The sequence below is a fragment of the Periophthalmus magnuspinnatus genome, chromosome 15 (assembly GCF_009829125.3).
Source record: "Periophthalmus magnuspinnatus isolate fPerMag1 chromosome 15, fPerMag1.2.pri, whole genome shotgun sequence".
Classification (NCBI taxonomy): Eukaryota; Metazoa; Chordata; class Actinopteri; order Gobiiformes; family Gobiidae; genus Periophthalmus; species Periophthalmus magnuspinnatus.
The window spans coordinates 8,388,848-8,409,803 of record NC_047140.1 but is presented as its reverse complement, the minus strand read 5'-3'; the positions used below and the strand labels follow the sequence as shown (position 1 = coordinate 8,409,803).

Genomic DNA, 20,956 nt, shown 5'->3' with positions numbered 1-20,956 from the left:
AAAACAGTTGCATTTTTTGTGCATTCTGTATTATTTAAATACTTATTAATACGGACTGAGTAATATTTATTTATTTATTTATTTATTTATTTATTTATTTTTCTGTCTTTTGTTAGGCATTGGTGCATTTTATTATTTGAATAGGCTTAAAAAAAAAAAAAAAAAAAAAAACTCACACAGACAAATCCATGTTGCAGTATTTTACGAGAAGGTTCTGTAAATGTAGAGACTAAACCAGGACTAAATCAGGATTGAACCAGGACTATACTCGGTCTGGATTCAGATCAGATCAGACAGGGACTGAAGCAACTCAAATTATAAACCAGGAGACTAAACCAAGACCTAAGGAGCTCTACATCTGAAACATGATCAAGATTACAGTAGGACCACACCAGGACCAAACATGGGTATAGGAGCTGTGAGACTTCAAAATAATATTACTCGAGTAGAAATACGAAGTAGTGGACCATTCTCCTGTTGCTGTGCTTCTTGTCACCAGCAGAGGGCGTGGTGTCCCCGCTGTGCTTCCATTGCCTTTGTCAGACAGAGCAGCGGTGCTTCCTCCTCCTGCTCCTCCTCTTCTTCTTCAGCAGACCCTGTGGTGGTCTTCATCATGTCCGATCTGGCGTCGGTGGACTTTGAGATCTTCGGGCACGTGCAGGGTTAGTATGTACGGTGTTATGCTGTTAAATGTGTGTGCGTGTGTGTGTGTGTGGGGTGTGTGGGGGTGGGGGTGGGTGTGTGTGTGTGTGTGTGGGGGGGGGGGGGGTGTATGTAAACTGAGCTGAGCCTCAGGAGCTGAATATAGACTGCACTTTCACTTTGTACAGCCCATAGCAGGAGCACGTGGTCAGTGTCTGCTGAAGACACACACTGAACAAATACTCCCCTAAATCCATGTCGACGCACAATGTCAAGTTTTGTTGTGGTTGGTTATAAATGAATGGCTCCTCTTGTATTTTGCTGTATTTTCATTTAGGATTTTAATGGAAGAAACTCGATATTAAAAATGTAGCTGATATTTGCCGTGTGTCTGTGTGTGTGTGTGTCTGTGGGTGTGTGTGTGTGTATGTCGGTGTGTGTGTGGGGGGGGGGGGTATGTCTGTGTGTATGTATATGTCTTTGTGTGTGTTTGTGTGTCTGTATGTGTGTGTGGGTGTGTCTGTCTGTGTGAGTGTGTGTCTGTGTGTGTGCTCGTGGGTTTTCTCTAGCCCTTGGTATCATTAAGAAGTTGCCGATATGATACACACTTCGATACAGTGCACTGTCGATTCGATATATTTCAAATTGAAGACCTATAGGCTCAACCAACCAACTACGATCATTTCAGTTCGGATCTCACAGCGAGAGACATGGCGCGGTACAACAGGAAACCAAACTATCAAAACATGAGGGCTACAGCTCATCCACCAGCGAGGGCCACCTATCAACACCCCGAGGAGAGCCTACTGGTGATGGACCTCAGACTACAGCTCAAGGATCTCCAAAGAGCTCACCAAGAACAGCTCCACATCAACACCAAAAAGAAGTGGAGACTGAGGGAGCTCGAGGCGGCAAATCAGGTTCCACCAGAAGTTCAAAACTCTTTAGAGGAGAACCCACTGGTGAAGGACCTGAGACGACAGCTTCAAGGGCAGGTTTATGTCAACAACAAACAGCAAACAAGACTGAGAGAGCTGGAGGAGGAGGTCCAGGAGAAAAAAGCCCTGGAGAAGAAAGTTGAGGAGCTCCAGACACAGCTGCAGGAAAAGGAAACCATCATGGAGTTTGGGAAAAATCTCCTCAAACAGAAAGACGAGGAGATGAAACAAATGATAGAGCAGGGCAGGCAGATGGTCAACAAATATGTGCAGGACCTCTACGAGTAGAACGATAACCTCAAGAGGTTCTCTCAAGAGCAACAGACTCTTGCCCTGAGGCACCAAGCCAAGGTGGAGAAGCTCGAAGAACAATTGAAGACACAGAAGGCGAACAACCACACCTACAGCGCTGATGTCTCTGAGGAGCTGGAGAACGCCCAGGACACTATAATGAAGCAGAAAGCCTCCATGATGAAAATGTCCCAGAAACTCGAGCTGTGTAAGGCAGAGAAAAGGGCTCTGGAGTCCACGCTACAAAAGACCAACGAGGTGGCGGAGAGCGAGGACAAACTTCTGGTTAGCACCCAACAGGAGCTGCAGAAGGAGCAGAAGGAAAGGCAGGCTCTGCAGAGGAGGATCACCGTCCTGGAGTCTGCCCTCACTGAGCAGAGGAGGACGGATGAAGAAGCCCTGAATGCACAAGTTTTCTCCCTTGAATCTACCATTGCAGCAGAGAGGCAGACTGCTGAAGAGGCTCTGAATAAGCAGCTTCTCAGCCTGGAGTCTGCACATGCAGCAGAGAGGCGGGCAGCTGAGGAGGCCTGGAACAAACAGGTCCTCTCCCTGGAGTCTGCCCTCATGGAGCAGAAGCAGGCGGCTGAAGACGCCCAGACCAAGTTACAGAAGCTGGATGAGAGCCTGAAGACTGAACGCAGCAAAGTTCAAATCCTCCAAAACAAACTGGACTCTCAGAAGAAGGCTTTTACGGCTGCGTTGGAAAAGTGGCACGCCACCCACAAGGCCCTGGTGGAGGAGAACTCACTCCACCAGCAGACCATCAAAGACCTGAGCACAGCTTTGACCCACAGCGACGAGGAGAAGACATCTGCCCTCCTCAGATGTGACGAGCTGCAGTTGTCCCTGAAGGAGTCGGGTGATCAGCTGCAGCAGAACAAGATCATCGTGGAGGAGCTTCAAGCTGAGGTCGACAAGAAGAACAAGAAGAGGAGGAGGTGGTTTATCTGCTGGCAGTAAATCACCCTCCAGGCTGAACCCAACCGCTTCTGAACCTGTGTCTGCGTATCTTGACTCTGTTTCCACTGCACAAACTGTCAGTGGCACAAATGAGTTGAGGTACGACACACGCACAGGTCCTGCATTTTAAATAAACAAATAAAAATTCAAATTAGTCTAAATGTATGTTTCTTCCTTCATCCCAACGGTTAAACATTTTCTACTTATGTCCGTTACATGTCGGTGGTGAAGAGGTGCTCCTCACAGTTACATGGGTCAATCTGTAAAACTACACTTTAAAATCACATGAGCGGCACATTTAATCTCAAAAATCTATTAAAGTCGTCATCTTGAGCTAATTGACTAGCACTGGGGATCATTAAGAAGTTGTCAAAATGATACACACCTCGAAACAGTGATATACAAGCTCCACATTTACATTTACACAGAGACGAGCAGTTTAATGTCTCTGAACGATCACGACATATCGACTAAAACAACTGTGACACTAAAAGTCTTTGTTAAACCAAAGTTAATGTGAAATAAACATATTTTAATCATCAAAACAGTGAATCCACAGTGAAGCCACACAAATGTAGCTCTGTGACAGAAATATTTGGTAAAATTTACAAAAAAAAAAAACAACTCTTGGTGATATATCGATACAGCAGCCCACAATATCGATACTGTGTCATTAAATAAAACGATACGATATATTGATAATTCAGTATTTTTTTCATTTGTGAACAAGTTCATTTGTGAACTCCAGTATAACGTAACATAACTTTGCTCTGTACTATAGATTTTAAAAGTTCAGTATCTGTAGCGACAAATATCACATACATACACCACAACAGCTCGAGATGTATCAGTTATTGGTATCGGTTCAATAAAATTAATATGGGAACCACCCCTAGAAAAAACATTTAGTACAAATTGTACATGTTTTGTTTCATTCTCATGTATTGTGTCTGTGTCTTGTGTTTTATTTTGTTCTGCTCTCACAGCTCACTTCCTTTGGCTTCCCCTGTGATTTAAAAAAGAGTCATATTTGTGTATTGTACATGATGATGTGTAAACATACACCATTTAGATTCATTGCTCATTGATTTTCAGTAGAAATAGTTTGATACATGAAAAATCCCCCTAATATTGGCAGTGTTAGAGTGTCCATATGATCCTGGACTTTAGTTTTGTTATTACACTGTTTGTATCATGTGTGTTGTGCATGTGTTAAATTACCTGTGAAATAAAAGTAAATTAAAAAACAGTATCAGTTAAATGAAACATGTAATCCAAAAAGTGTTTTTAAAGTCCATGTACAGCTTCACTATAGACTGATTCTGGTCATTGCAGCGCTAAAATGGACTTCACTAATCTGCATGAACTCCGTGTTTTGTTTGTTGCAGAAACTCTGCTTTACTCGCCCTCTGCTCACACCCAGAGTGTGCACAGAAATCAGTGAAGTACTTTCATTGTTTTTCATACAAGCCTATATACAGGATTTTAAGATGAGATAAGAGACCTTTATTTGAACCACAATGGGGAAATTACAGTGTTGGAAAGTACAAGACCCATCACCATGGCAACACTGTGCAAAATACAACACTGAACTTTTTTGATGGAGCTGGCCTGAAGAGTCACTGTGCCAAACTACTCATTCTTCAGAGACACTAATAAGTTGTTTTATTACTTTGAAATTGAGGACATTTTTTGAAACTTTTCCATAAGAATAACATGTTCACCCATTGCCATGGCAACACCAAGCAAAATGCAACATAGGTTCCATTGACTTTTTTGATTGGGATGACACGAAGGATTGTGCCAAACTTCACATTCTTCCATGATGCAATTTTTTTTTTCATTAATGAATATTTTGGGAATAACATGGGTGCTTTCACACATCACCATGGCAACAACATGGTTAAAAATACTACATGGTTTCACTTTGACTATTTTCATTGAGATGATCCAAAGTAATTTTGTCTAAAATTTCATTTTCTAAAACGAAAAAAGCTACAATCTTCCATAGTATGACATAAAACATATCTACCTCCACGGAGAATGTCCCAAGGTCTGATTTTAATTTTCTATTTCCATGGAGTCATGCAGGAGATGTGCCACCTCTAGAAAGTGACATACTGTTGCTTTAACTCATACCAAACAAAGTGTTTCATGTCAATGCCAAAAATCTGTTTAAACTGTAAAACTAATTTATGTTCTGTTTTTTGTCTCCTCAGGTGTTTGCTTCAGAATGGTATGTTTTCTTCTCAACTTCAGCCCAAACTTTGGACCAAGATGATTTTGGACTGACCCCATGTATCTCTGACCTCTGACCTCTGTCCACTGTCCTCTGTCCAGTACACAGAAAGTGAGGGCAAGCGCCTGGGCCTGGTGGGCTGGGTCAAGAACACCCACAGTGGGACAGTGGTGGGCCAGGTGCAGGGGCCCCTGAACCAGGTGGAGGAGATGTGAGTACTGAGCACGCACGTTTTCATTAGGGACCAAATGTGAAACTCTATATTTTGTTATGATTTTGGGGAGAAGAAATTGTCACATTTTCTGATTATTCACAACAACTGGCAACATGAACAAAAAGCCAAATCTTGAGACTTTGAAGTGACTTGAGATTGAGCCCTGTCCTGCTCTGTTATGGTGTAATGAGGTCCGAGTGCCACTAGAGGGGGATAAGTCCTTTCAAATGCAGCAGCATTGAAGGGCCTATTCTCCTCTCTGAACCATGACAGAGAAACAACTGTCTGGGATAGGTACAGACACTTTCTACATGTTTCTTATTCCGCAACATGTCTGATGAATATTGTCTGTCCCTAAGTGCTTCTTATGGTTCTCATCCAACAATATTTACCTTTGTATTTGTAAACAATATAATCAAGTCTCAGATTAATATGTCTGCTTTTATAATACGTCCAAGTGAAACTTCTCCAAACCAAAGATTTTAATAAAGTAATCCAACTTCTTAAAACTACTTAAACAAAAACTAAATTTGCTAAACTGTGACTCCAATGTAGTTTCCTGATCAGACCCTGCTCTTAAATGGTCACATTTTTATTTAGTGCTTTCTTCAGAGCTAAGGTTTAGTGAGAAAGGTAAATGTTAAATGCACAAATGTTGAACCTGATGGTAAATGGTCACATTTTTTTCAACCTTGAAGGCACTCAAAGCACTTTACATCAAGGAACCACACACCCATTCACACACACGTTCATACACCAGTGTACACAGACACTGGGGGAGGGGTGGGTTAGGTGTTTGGGCCCAAGGACACAACAACAGCATTCATCTGTGGGAGCTGGAATCGCACCACCAACCTGTGGGTCCGTGGATCTGACCACTCGATCAGTGACGTTTATGTCGACAGTGGGATTCGACCTGCCAAACTTCAGATCAGTGGACAAATGCTCAACCAACTGAGCGCATTCAAAACATACCTAATCATAATAATAATGCATTTGATTTTTATAGTGTTTATACGACACAAACCACAGTCACTGGTGCTAAGATGTGTAGCCACAACTGCCTTGGGACAGATCAGGCTGCCAATCTGTGCCATCAGCAACACTCACACAAACAACACATTCACACTAGGCAATGTGAACAAGTGTCTTGCTTAAGGACACAATGATAAGTCAAGTTTATTTGTATAGCACAGTTTGGACATTCATTCAAGGTACTTTACAGAATAAGAAAGACATTAAAATCAGTTAGCACAGTTTACCTGGTGCTTCTCATCCAAATACTAACCAGGACTAACCTCCTTAGCTTCTGAGATCAGATGAGATGGGGCAGTTTTAAGGTGACACGTCCTCAAAGTGCTGGAGTCTGTACTGTAGTAAATACTTGAGTAATTTGTAAAGACATTGTAAACCCAGCGCTTACAAATAGGCCATGTACATGTAGGATAGGCTTTTATGCTTCCTGTGCGATTGTCCCATTGTGAAACATGAGCATGGCGGTGGGAGGAGTTACAGTTTTTTTTCTGACCACACCCCCTCCTCAAGCTCTCTGTCCCAGTTTTGTCCTCTGTCCCCGTCCCCTGTCCTCTGAATGAGTCTAATCATAATCAATCACCCAGGCGAGACGAGCTGCTCAGTGCTCAGACTGCAGAGGAGCGTCCAGCGGGAGTGATGTCATCGGGGTGTGGATGTCTCCTGGAGATGACATCACTACCCTGGGGACCTGCTGCCCGCTCACACACACACACACACACACATGCACGTTGGGTTTCTATGCTTCTCTGTGCTACGTTTTATGGTTTTGAAATTGCTATATTCAAGTCCTCTGAGTCCCCCCACCCCTTGCTCTTCATGCTAAGTCACTTCCCCTTCAGAACGCCATCACAACACAATCAGCATGCCTCTCGCTAATGAAACTACTGCACATCACATCAGGTTTGTGAAGTTGCTGTGTACAGTTTTGCATTATGTTTTTGTGTATTTACGGAGAATTGTCATGTGGGACCATGGGTGACGTTAGGCTTGTGGGCGGAGCTTTGAACCGAATCTTACAACTAAACGTAAGGAAGGTTAGAATAGGACCCAGGAGAGATCACTAAAATACTCAAACATGCATGGATGACACCTAAACAACATAATATGGTAAAAAGCTCCAAAAAGTCCATGTACAAATGACTTTTTAACCTAAACCCTATCTTAACCTATTTATATCAGAACTTTAAATCATGTTGTTGATGTAATAATAAACTATTTACGTCACGGGGACCTGATTATTGTCTCTGTGATGTGAGTGCGTTCAGATTTTAAACTCCACAATGCTCTAAATACCCGTCCACACACAGATCGACTAGTATCAGTGTTATAATGTGCATTCATTTGATATGCGTTACATTAGGACAACACCGTCATGCAACTCCTGCTATGGTTGGGATCCATGGTAACCACGGCTTCAAAACAGAGAGACTACACTAACACAAGAGAACACTAACACAATTTCACCATAATCGCATCTCTGTATCTGAAAATCACATCACAATACAAGTATAATAGACACATAGGTGACAGTAGCTCAGTTGGTAGAGAGTTTATCCACTGATCTGAAGGTTGGAAGTTTGAATCCCGCTCTCGGTGGTGCGATTCCAGCTCCCACAGATGAATGCTGTTGTTGTGTCCTAGGGCAAAACACTTAACCCACCTCACTCTGTGTACACTGGTGTATGAATGTGTGAGTGAATGGGTGAGTGGTTCCTTGATGTAAAGTGGTGGAAAAATGCTATATAAAAATGTGACCATATAACATGTTACATTTAAAGCTGCTTGTCTCCATGGTGATATTATTGTCTTGATCAGAATGTTACATAATATGGCATTAAACTATCTATCTTGGATTTTTTTTTTTTTTTTACATACAGGTGATTTTATGGGGCAAGCAGTAGAAGATACATAAATAAATAAATAAATATTTCCTTAAAGAGGCAGTATTATGCAAAATCATTAAGCATTAAAAACAAAAGTGAAACTCATGTTTATATCTTTTTTTATGGTGACTATAGCATTTTCAAATAAACAGTAAAAGGTAACATGCTGACCTAAGTATGCTATGTGTTGTTAGCAGTTAATAGAAGTCCAAAGTGCGTCTTTAACAAGCATTCAAATGTGAACATTGCAGTTGTTTCAGTTTCCGTATCAACATCTACTTTCACTTTTCTTTCTAAAATAAATACCACACCATTATAATCATGGTGTTATTGTCCTTTCTGAGGTCACTCAATGTTAATGGATCCACAGCACTTAACCCTAACCCTGACCCCATCTGACCCTGACCCCATCTGACCCTGACCCCATCTGACCCTGACTCCACCTCCTCTTATCTGTGTGGAGCACTTTAAACACAGCTGTGAGAGAAAAGGCTTAAAGATCCTGTGCCTGATTTTTCCCCATGTATTTGAGCAAAATGTGTCTCATTCAGGTTCAAAATAAGTCTGGTGAGTTCTGTCAGTGTTTAATTATAAAACGCGTTATTGTCCGATAATTATGACGTGCATGTTAGCGTCATAGACTGTATATATAAATGGACATAGCTAACCTACTAGCCGTCACGTTAGGAAGTGAACATGGGCGCGCTTCCAGCTCCATCAACTCCAATTCACTTTATATTGTAAACCTGTCGCCTCTCATTTTGGTCTTAAACATTTGTATTAACCCACTCTACATGATCCTAGTATTTTTATTTCACTATTGTGCTGGTGAATCAAAATATAAACATTAATAACAGACTAATCACTCACTCCCACTAGTTTTAGCAACACGTTTGATTGACAGCGTTGCCAAACCTCCATACTGTAAACTAAACTGTTAAAACCATGGCTTCAATGCTAGCAGCTACTGTTCTTAGCATCATTTTTACTGTCTACCATCTTTTTATGCACATTATTTAAACGTGCTTTGCAAATCTCAATATACATGTTTTTGCATTGCCTGGAATGTTCCATGGTATGGCATTATACTTATCTCTCTTGCATTATTTATTTTACCATATTCTAAAATAGACCTGTAACGTGGCCTGTGTCTTCTCTTGCTTGTGTCTATTGAGATAGGTAAGATGAATGCCATACTGTGGAACACTGCAGGTAAATCAGTAAGATCTCCATGGAGACAAGCAGGTGGCAGATCCTCTAATGTTATATAGTGCACCTTCACAGGCATAAACTATGAAATATCATGAATAATGTTTCTTAAAAGTTTATATGAAGCGTAATATGGGAACTTACTCATCCAAAAGTGGTTAAATCAGCAAAAACATGATTTGAATCGGTGGTGCAATCCGTCGTATCCAAGGTGACACAGGGGTCAGATGCCTGGGATTTAGCGGCTTCTCCAAACCACCACGACCTCACTTCCTGTGGGCCTGGGAAACAGGAAGCAGCTGTTCCTCTGCTCGTGTGTAGAGAGGAAAGTGAGTAATAATGGAGAAAGGAAGAGTGTGAGTGGGTGGGGACAACTTTCACTGTGTTTGTGCCAAGGAAAAACATGAAAGTGAAGAGTGAAGGAGGAAAGAAGAGAAAGGCTAAGGTCTGATCACCAACAAACTGAACCTATGTGAGGTGGAGTTATGTCAACAAACGTGTGCCAAAAGGTTACATCACTGTGAGTGCCTGAATGAGTCAGACTTAATGAAAGCTTATTTTGTGGCCAAACCTTCTCATCAAAGCTTGATCTCATTAGATCTAAGAAGCTAACGAAGGCCGGGCCTGGTGAGTACTTGGAAGGGAAAGCTCTGGGAATACCAGGTGCCACAGTGGAGCACCAGTGTCAAAACTGTTGTTGAGTCCTTAGGCAAGACACTTCATCCACATGAGTTGTGTGTGCCAGGGCAGCTGTGGCTACAATATTACCTTATCACGAACGAGTGTGGAGTGAATGAACTATGCACAAAATTGTAAAGCCACTTTGAGCATCGAAAAAGCTCTATATAAATCAAATGCTGCATTATTTATGTTGGGTTTTTTTTTAGGTTTTTTAAAGTACATATGTAGACATGTTCTTTTTCTGCATCTGTGCATCAGTTACACAAAAACACATAATAATCATAAAGGCCACTGAACTCACAAAAGCAATATAATTAAAGCAGCTGTGTGGAGCCAATCCCAAACAAATACTGATATCTTCAACATTAGTTTGTCATAACTTTGTATCATGACTTTGTTATATGGGCCCCTATCTTCCATCTAAGACGATGACATCAAATTATGAAAAGTAAATTAAATCTATTCTCACTTTAAAACCAAATATAAACAAAGCAAATACGTTCTATCCAATCTAAGTAGGACATCCCTTCGTCCACATTTCCACATGTTCGTGTTTCTGTCTCTGGCTCGCTCTCACACTGTTGACCTTGATCCTTTACAATCTACTTTAATCCACACACACACACACACACACACACACCCCCACACACACACACACACACACACACACACACACACATGTTTCTTGGGGACCTTGCATTTCCTTACATTAATTTCCTGGAGAGTGGTCGTAACCTTAACCCATTTAAATCCATATCTGAACTTCAAACCCTGTAGTTAATCTAAATGTGTAAACAGGTCTTAGTCCCCACTGTGTTATAAATACACACACACATGTACACACGGATGGTCAGAAAACATGCGGTCAGTCCTGGTCCGATCAACCACGTTCTCAGGGTAAAAATAGAGCCAGAGGAATGCTCCCATTTTCCCATCCCACTGCAAAGGCGGCTGGGACCCCAAGTGTCGCCGCGACTGGAGAGCCCGGTTCTGCCCTTCTATAGATATAAAAGATCAAAGATAAGGACAGTTTGGAAATTGCACCCATGACTCCAAACAGTGCTTCTTGAAATAGATTGAAGTTAGTCCTTTCCACAACTTTTCAGACCAGAGCAGAGTTTTGCCTTCACAGTAATGCTAACGACAACTAGCATGCTAACCACACACTACCTAATTCTCAGACACTTTATAATTAGATACAGACGGAACACAGTGTAATTATTTTGACCTCAAGAGCTGCTCATATAATATATCTGTGCTGAGGCAAGACGCATTTAGCTCAAATACATGGGAAAAAATCAGTTACAGGGCCTTTTAGGTTAGGATCCTTTTATCTGTGTGTGTAAATTTGTTCTGACCATCCCATGTTGTTGTTGTGTCCATAGGAAGGTGTGGCTGAGCAAAGAGGGCAGTCCCACCTCACGCATCACCAGAGCCTCCTTCTCCAACCAGAGGAGCATCGAGAAGCTGGAGCTCAAAGGATTCTCCACACGCTTCTGACCCACTCACAGTACATCTACTCTGACCCACTCACAGTACATCTACTCTGACCCACTCACCGTACATCTACTCTGACCCCCACCCAGTACATCTACTCTGACCCTCACTCACCTCATCTACATAATGTGCTTGTTTTAAGATGAACACTGGAAGAAAACTCATTGAATGTCACAGATTCATGGGCTGTTTGTAAATAAGAAATAATAGTGGTGTGTAATAAATCTTTTTTAGCCTTGATATGTGTTTCATTAACACCTGCTTGATAACTTTGGTTTAGACTGAGGAGAAGGCTGAGCTCTGCACCAGCTGCATTTTTAAATAGAAATAGATGTGAGCACGTGGCACTGTCCTGTAACTTGGCTAATGGCAGATTGCAGATATGAACTGAATTCTACTCATGAACAGGTGAGAATGGCTCCTGTCGATATCGTTTAGGAAGAGGAGGGACTACAGTAATGTTTTTGCCAATCAGAGCTGGCCAATGATCTCATTCAACTTAAAATAACATTTTGGATAAACAAGTGCATAGCATCATCATACTTACCATTTCAAATGCTTTTGACAACATTTGGTTAATACTTGCTAACACACCCAAATGTTTTGTCAGAACATCCACACTTTCTGCTCCGCCCCAGTTGTGTGGACTCTGCTCACTGGGAGCTGTACAAGATGGATTCTGCTCCATGTTGAGTGGCTTATCCTTCTAACAGTAATAGTGCAACAGCCATGAGAAAAGATTCTTGCTGCAAAATTTCTTGGATCAAATGAGTTGAGTACAAGTCGAATGTGATTTTTTAAACATACACGTTTGTCTTTGTTTGACTTTGAGCTGGAGTTGCCTGCTGATGTCTGCTTTCACACAAACCTCACTGACATGTGAGAGGAGCACACAGGACACAGTCTGTTCTTATAGGTCTGGTGTCTCTGGTCCAGTCTGCACACACAGCCTGTCCCACATGTGTCATGGGCGTGGCAGGACTCCCACATTCTCAGCAACAACTGCTTGGCACAAAATATTTGGATATTTGTCATGCTCAGGCTTGATACACACATGTTCTTTAGTTCTTTAGTTTAGGCCAGGCCTCATGTGAAGATCAGAACCTCCAGAATTCTCTCACTGAGCTGCAGAGGCTGCACTAGCACTGAGTCATGATTGTCTGCAGGTGCTGGGGTTTAGGCAGGGACGATTCGGATCAGAGAGAGTCCTTCCAGATTTAACCTAATTGGATTTCGGTACTGAAATTGGTAACACAAATGAGAGACTCATGTGAGGCTCATTCTCTTTTCTGATTGGATCTTGGTCTTGAGAACCAAAACAGCAAATTGCAACATAAACAACTAGTCCATCATGTCCATGTTTTTGTAATTGAGAAAAAATCTGTCATAAGTGAAATACGTGATTTAATTTGAACATGTTTACCTCACATCTGGGGACACAGATAAGCCATGAAGTGATATTACTTCAATAGATGTAAAAGTAATGACCCAATTACTCAAATAATAGTAAAGTATTTGAACAATTTGAACATATGTAACAAATGTTGTATTATTTTAACTTTCTTGTAAACGCCCCTTTATTCCTTCACCATGACTGCAGCAAGGTGATGTAACCCAAACAATGCCATGTCTACTACTACTCTGACCTCTCGTCCAATCAGATCACAGCATACCTCCATCAGCTGTCACGGCAACAACAAAACACCCCGACAGAAGCCCTGACATAGCATGTTATGAGCACGCCCAGTACAGCTCTCTGTCTGCTACTGTACAGGCAAATGTGAGCCTGGGAACTTGTGAACAATGTGAACACAGCACTGGTGAAGTTCAGCTGGTGTAAACATGCTGACTGTGGAGGAGCAGAGGGTATTACGGGATGGTACACTGGGTGTCCCTGGAAACACTCACTAAACCAGGAAGCATGTTGTCGTCATACCAACCAGCCCCCAGACACTTCAAACACAAAAGACAGTGAAGTCAGATGAAGGAAAGTGTTCAGGGAATATCTAAACAAATCCAGTATTTCACAGCTGTATAAGTAATGTTACATAACTTAAACAGTAAATGGTCACATTTTTATACAAAAAGACAACTACTCAAACAAAACGTAATGGTCAGATTTTCTCCAGCAGATATTACATCTCATAATAACATAGAGCCTCCCACACTCACAGAACTGGACCTACTCCAGCGGCCCTGACCCCAGCCTCCACTTCCTCCCGCTGCCAGCCCAGAGTGGTCACCATGGAAACGCATCTCTGTCTGTGCCATGTTGGTGAGAAAGGTAGTATAGAGTGATAGAGTTTCAAGCTGCAAAACTGATCTCAAGCTTGGCAGCCATATTCTACTCAAGTACTTAAGTCTAATCATTGTGAACAAACAAGGCTGTACACACTATTCTTTACTTACATATTTATAAAATTTTTGCACATATTATGGCAAGAATCAGGCTCATCTACGGAAATTTGGGGGCCTGGGGCAGGAAGGCTCACGTGTCCACTTCTAATATAATTTAATATGCAGAGGTTCCAGGGAGTCAATCGGGGGGGGATAAAGGAGTTTTTTATTCATTTATATTAGAGGGGGGCCCATATAATCCTTCTTGCCCCGGGCCCCCAAATTTCTGTCAACTGGCCTGCCCTCTGTGTCCCTGTGTGTACAGTGTGAGTCAAGTCTAGCCTGCTCTCCGGCCCACACACAGCCTTGTTCATGTACAGTACTGAGGGGGCGGTCTCCATGGCAACAGGACACTTTCACCGACAGGAAACTCTCACATGCAACACTAGGTCTGTGTACAATTGGTCTTAAGAAATATGATGTGATTTTAAATGTCACTGCATCCAGGTACTTGGGGTCCCACTGGAGGAGCTGGAGGAAGTGTCTGGGTTGAGGGAAGTCTGCGAGACCCTGCCTAGACTGCTGCACCTGTGACGCTGCCCCAGACAAGCAGAAGGAAATGGATGGACGGATCGCAGCTTAACTAGCCTCAATGTCTCCCAGAAAATGGTTACAAACTGGAAATGCAGAATGTAGATCAATATTTCTTTGTACGGTGGCTCAAAAAGGACACTACAAATAAACACAACTGTAACTGACCAATCTCTGGTGGAGGATTATTTTGTATGCTTCCTATTGTTAATCTTTTAATCTTTTGTACATTTGACTGGCGACACAACATGTAACAGATGCTGAAAACACAAAACATGTAATATGATATAGTGTGTTCCAATACCTTTTTCATTTGATCCAATACCGATATTTGGCCTTGATGTACTTGCCGATACTGTATAGAGCAGGGGCGTCAAACTCATTTTCGCCAAGGGCCACATCAGCAAAAAGTGTGTTTCTGGTCGGGACACATCTGCTCACAGACCTTTAGCACTGCTTCAAATACGGCCTTTTACAGTCTTTTAATTATTGGACACTTTATTGTTTTTCTTGCAGACTAACTTTTGCATACTTAGCTCCATGTTTGGTGTCAAAATGTCGACCCCGCCTCATAACACAAAAAACATACAGGTTTTTCTCCTCAAAGCACAAACTTGTATTCACCTTCACCTTTCTTCCTTCCAACTTCCTTCCATGCCAACAATTTTCCTCTTCATGAACATTTTGTGATGATTATTTGCAAATATTTCTCAGTTCCACTTGCTGGGAAAATGTCATTAGTTTGTTGTCAATGCACACATTAAAGCAGCATAGACTTATTTTAAAATGACAGTCATGCCTTTTAATTTATCTTCTCACGGGTCACATAAAATGACGTGGCGGGCCGCATTTGGCCCCCAGGCCTTGAGTTTGACACATGTGGTATAGAGTGAGGAAGTAGACTAAAGCTACTAAATTTTGTTACAGTACAAGAGGAAAAAATTAATCTATCTTTAAAAGAACAAGAATAAATGAGAGTTTGAGAACTAAAGTGTCAGAGTCAAATGTTTAATGGTCTTGATGATGAGTTGTGGATGAACCTAATCCTAATCCTATCAAAATATCATGTCCATTGCTGTAAATTTTCTAGCAAGAGGCCTGTGATAGAAATTTAAGTATAGTCATGTTGTGTATTTAAAACGCATTTGATCTGTGTCAGTCTGCCAGACCCAGACCAGACATTAACATGTGTGAAGCTCTGTCTCCATCCCACAGGAAACTCACTGTTGTTCTACCTGTCTAAGTGTTCTCTTGCAGCAGAAGACAACTGAGCCAAAATTGACACATGTATATATAGATATATAAATGTGTCAAAGGGGGGATATCACAAATGTAATTTTAGTTTTCAAAACTGGATTGTGTGAAAAAAGGTGTTATCATTTAGAGAATGTTCCATTAACTATAAGACCTGTAACCTGACAACATCTGAAGCCAGGGATAACTTTCCACCTGGACTTGAAACAAAAACATCTCCTGAGCTGGAGGACACATGGTCTTCTCCTGGACTGAATCAGACCTACGTCATTAAAGCCATTCTGCTGTTTCAATGTCACCAGAGAAAAACTTGAGAAAAATTCAGCTATTCACTTCTTTTCATGTGACTCAGAAGAACTCGACCTGTTCCCCGTGTCCCCAACCACAGCCCTGAAATCGACACATGGGCTGAAGGACAACTCCAGAGACGAGCTGCGGCCAGAGAGACGCCGAGCTGCGTGTGGACGGAGAGAACAGTCATGTGTGGTCAGAGGGAGGACAAAGGGACAGAGGACAGGTGATGGGAAAGATTTAACTGAACACCGCCACCATCATGTTAAAACAGCAGTCACTGTCTGACTACAAATCATATTGGGTAAGGACAAACTGAACTGAACACAACAATGAACTGTTGAATTTCCTTCCATCTCAGTCAAAAATAATGGAACTGACTTCATCTCCAACAATGAATGTTTCTGTGCATGTTCTGTTTGTGATGATTGTTCATGAAGTATGATTAATGAATAATCAAAAGGGAGAAAGTGTGATAGAAATTTAAGTATAGTCATGTTGTGTATTTAAAACGCATTTGATCTGTGTCAGTCTGCCAGACCCAGACCAGACATTAACATGTGTGAAGCTCTGTCTCCATCCCACAAGAAACTCGCTGTTGTTCTACCTGTCTAAGTGTAAAAGTTCATTCACATGGGTATGGGTGTGAAACAAAAGTCACTCTGCTTTGAAATGTATGTAGCATTGTCATTCTGGTATAAAATAGTCAGAGCTGAGGTGGCTGGTGGGTGGGTGGTGGGTGGTTGGTTGGGTTGTTGAGACTTGGACTGAGAGTGAAAGGGGAACTGGAGAGAGGTCGGGCAGCTACCAGTCTGTGGCCAGGGCAGGCCTGGGCTCTGTTCTGTCTGTATCTGCTGCAACAAACAATAAACCTTTTTTTTCCTGTATTGCAAAACTCACGAGCTTCGTAAATGGATTACTTTTCATCTAGAACTGTAATTTTTTCCACAACAGGCCCAACTGTGTTGTTTATCAGTCCCTTTTATCCTTTTATGCAAATTTTCTATGTACAGAATTTGAAATATAAAATGTAATACTGTATTTATTTTTTTGTCTATATTTGTTTGATACATAATGCCCTGTGAATGTAAACCTTCAGCCTTTTGCAATGTTAATGTTTATACCATTATAAATAATTAATTAATAATTACCATAATAAAAATTAAATAATGATAATAATGATAATAATGATAATAATAATAATAATAATAATAATAATAATAATAATAATAATAATAATAATAATAATAATAATTGATTATTATTATTAATACACTCACCACATTCAACCACACTCTTACTAGACAAGGTGTTGACAAAATAAGATACCTTGAAAAATATTGCAATTTAATTTAAATAGGGTAGCCTCTACACGGATCTGACCTGTATTTTGGCCTGAAAGCCAAGATTAGTTCCTGTTACTGACTGCTTCTGTTGTTCTGGTGTGTCTAGCAATACAGCTGCCATAGCGACATGTGAGGTGAAGTGTATTGACCAAGGACACAGTCTGAGTGTGCACTGACAGCCTCTGGTTAATAGGCCCTGTGCACAACAGCGACTGGCATTCACACTGTTAGCATCACTACGGGCTCTCCAATTGTTTATCTATGGGGTTTTTGCTGAGTCGTGCTAAAATTAGGCTAATACATATTTAAAGAGAGAGCAGTGGACAGGGATCTATGGGTGAATGTCACTGACATCATGTTAAACACTACGCAAATAAAATCAATACTTCAGAGGAGGAAAGGTAGAGGTTTGTGTCTCAATGCTAATGCTAATTTTAAGCCATAATAAATATTAAAACATCGACACAGTATGTATTCTACATTTAATAAATATTAAATGGGATAGTCTTTAATTAATTAGAATTTTAATATGTTGTTTATTTTATATTTTACGATTATAATAAAAATGACTGTTAGCTCTGAAACACTGTGAGCTAGCAAGCGTGCTGCTGTGCACAGAGCCCATTTAGAAAGATATAATTGAGCTATAGTCGTTCAATAGACAGAAGAAGAAAATCCAGTTCTACTTGAGTAAAAGAGTATGGTCCAGTCCCCTTGTAATGTTGTTCATATCAGTCTGATACATGTGAAGGGTGGGGGCTGAATACAAATAGGCTACTGCTCTGGGGGACTTAGCACGGTGACCTCTGACCTCTTCCCCTACATCCTGTGCCCCCAAACTAAAACATGGCTGCAGCCGAATGAACACGTCATAGTGATGTCTGCTATATCTGACTGTAATCCCCTAGACAGGCAGATACGCACACACACATGCAGACACATACATACACACACATACTCTCACAATAGCAGGTTTTGAAAGCTGTTGTGTATATTTTGACAAATATTGCACAAAAGCTTTTTTATTAAAGAGAGAGTATTTTACTTTTATGGGGTATTAACTGCTAACACATAACATATTTAGGTCACCATGTAACTTTTTGTTGTTTTGATGCTGTATGCACTGTGTTATCATGTTTAATAAAATTCACTTTCACTTTGGACTCTCTGGGTCTCCCTCTCCCTTTGCTTCCCTTGCTGTCACTGCCCCTTCAGAGTGCTATTACCTTACACTCGACATGCATCTCGCTAATGAAACTACTGCACATCACCTCCATTCTGCTTTTGTTATGAAAAATGGCCACGTGGGAGCACAGGTGATGTAGGCTTGTGGGTTGAGCATTGGACAGAATCTTACAGCTAACCACGGCCATGTCCCAATTCAACAAATGCACACTTCTAAGTACTGTTCGAAATACCTGGCCGACGAAGGGTACTCCTCCGTGCAGCCACTGAAAGGCCTATGCCACGGAGCGTACATCAACCACTGGCCATGTCCCAATTCGCCCAAATGCCCTTAAACGTACCGTTCAAAGTGTGCATCGAAGGGCATTAAGTAACTTGTGGTGCAACAAGTGCTGTCCCATTTCAACGCACCCGACAAATGTGGATGAAAATATGCCCAGTGTTTCCATGGAGATCGACCGTAGCCGAAGCGTGCATCCCTGCACACTTCGTGTTCTGCTATATCCCATCATGCACCGCGCCTACGCAAAAAAAAGAAGAAAATTGAGTCCTCCACACCATTCACGTTCAAATGTTTGCATTCGTTTACATATCTACAACAGTGCGACATGAAACTGTTAAATCTGAATAAAGATCTGTACAGTCCATGTGTTCGATGATTAAAAACCTTTACAGTTCTGGCACACTCAGGTTTATTTTGCAGCACAATTTTCTGGGTTGGGTTGGGGAAACAAAAGAAGTTACATTGAATAAAGGAATGTGCAGTTATTCCCAGACAATAAGAAGAAGAATACATTATTATCATTAGAAATTATTACTGCAATAATAACAACAATGTAAGAATGTTTGTTTCTATTGTAATCATCAAAGAACCAAGAGACTGGAACTTAAAGTCAGAAGAGTTTAATGAGTTCCACAGGTAAAGTGAACAATGAACCAAAGGACTCTCAGGAAAGGACAGAAAAGAGTCCTGAGATGTGCATGTGACAGCTTTTATAGGGTCCCCCAATAAAATAAAATGAACTGGCATGACATAGAATTTAAACAGCGCCCTCTACTGGTATGAAAGTGGTTTAGCCACAGATCAAATTAAAGCTGGCCCAAATACCGAATCGTTAAACTGCAATGTCCCACTTTATGTACAACTAATCAGTGTTCTCTGGTTTATAGACAATGAATGTAAAAATGAATTGGGACATGGCAGCTGTCTGTGCGCTTAGGGTTATGTAGCTTACGTCGCTTACGTTACGTCGCCTAGCAACCATGACGGTTGTTGATTCATGACCTAAACATGTAAAATGGACACTGAAATAATTACAGTTTTGTTTTTAATTCTTTATTATTTCATAGAGGAAGAGTCAAGGTGTCGTCATCACAGGTGTTTATTTCTGTTTATATTGAAGGAAGTAAAGAATTAATATTTCCCTTTGAATATCAATAGGCAACTATAACGTTATAGGAGATTTCTTCCTAATTGTAGCTAGTATTACATAACTTCAAGAAAATACATATTGGTTCTCCTGTAGAAGTCACGCGCGGTGCATGATGGGATATAGCAGTGCGTGTGCTGGGACGCACGATGCATGCACGGCCGATCTCCATGGAAACGCAGGGCACATTTGTCGGCTGCATTCACCAGGGCATGAAATGGGACAGACTCCTATATTTTAAATCCAAATTCTTTCTCACAGTTCTTTTCATCTCAGGAAAAGAAGAAAATTCGTACAATCTATTTGAAAATTCCCATTCCCCCTAAAGCGATGGACGTCCATTTTAAAAGTCTTTCAGACTGAACTGCTCAGACAGCGTTTTGAGATGGATGACAATTGTTGTTTTTTCTGTGATTTTTTAATGTATCTTTTCTAAAGGCTTTTGGGACGATATACACTACTGGCTCTTCCCCAGGATACCAAATTTAAAAGACTTTACCAACAAGAACATCATTTTTGGTATTCTTATGCGTGACAAAAAATGTTAAATGATTTTAAATGTAATCTTTGTTATGGGTAAAATCTTTGTATGTTCAGTGTACGTTCTTAAAAAAACAAACCATCCTTCCTCATATTTCATAAAGAACTTTTTTCTCATCTGTAAGTTTTATGGAAAAGAAAGATGCTATAAAACTTAAAAATGTATTAGACAATCTAAATCTTCTGCATATGCCACAAATGTTGTATACCTTTATTATTAAAAAAAAAAAAAAAAATGGGACAGGCCTTGTCACGCCAGAAGTGACGTAAGTGCCCTTCGATACAAACGCATGTCTTGTCCACCTGTCCTTCACGTCCATCTGGAAACAGAGACTCACCAGTGTTCAGTCACATCTTCATGAAAGATTAGGAAGTGTGTCTTCTGGATCC

At 41.0% G+C, this 20,956-nt stretch overlaps 1 protein-coding gene across 1 annotated transcript; it reads left to right on the top strand.

The window, feature by feature from the left end:
• Nucleotides 1-539: 539 nt before the first annotated feature.
• LOC117382896 (acylphosphatase-2-like) lies at nt 540-11,731 on the top strand. The gene is made up of 4 exons (XM_055227293.1): nt 540-662; nt 5,054-5,070; nt 5,175-5,284; nt 11,481-11,731. Exons 1-4 carry the CDS (start codon nt 614-616, stop codon nt 11,593-11,595), a joined length of 291 nt encoding a protein of 96 aa, XP_055083268.1. The 5' UTR covers nt 540-613; the 3' UTR covers nt 11,596-11,731.
• The last annotated feature ends 9,225 nt before the right edge of the window (nt 11,732-20,956 follow it).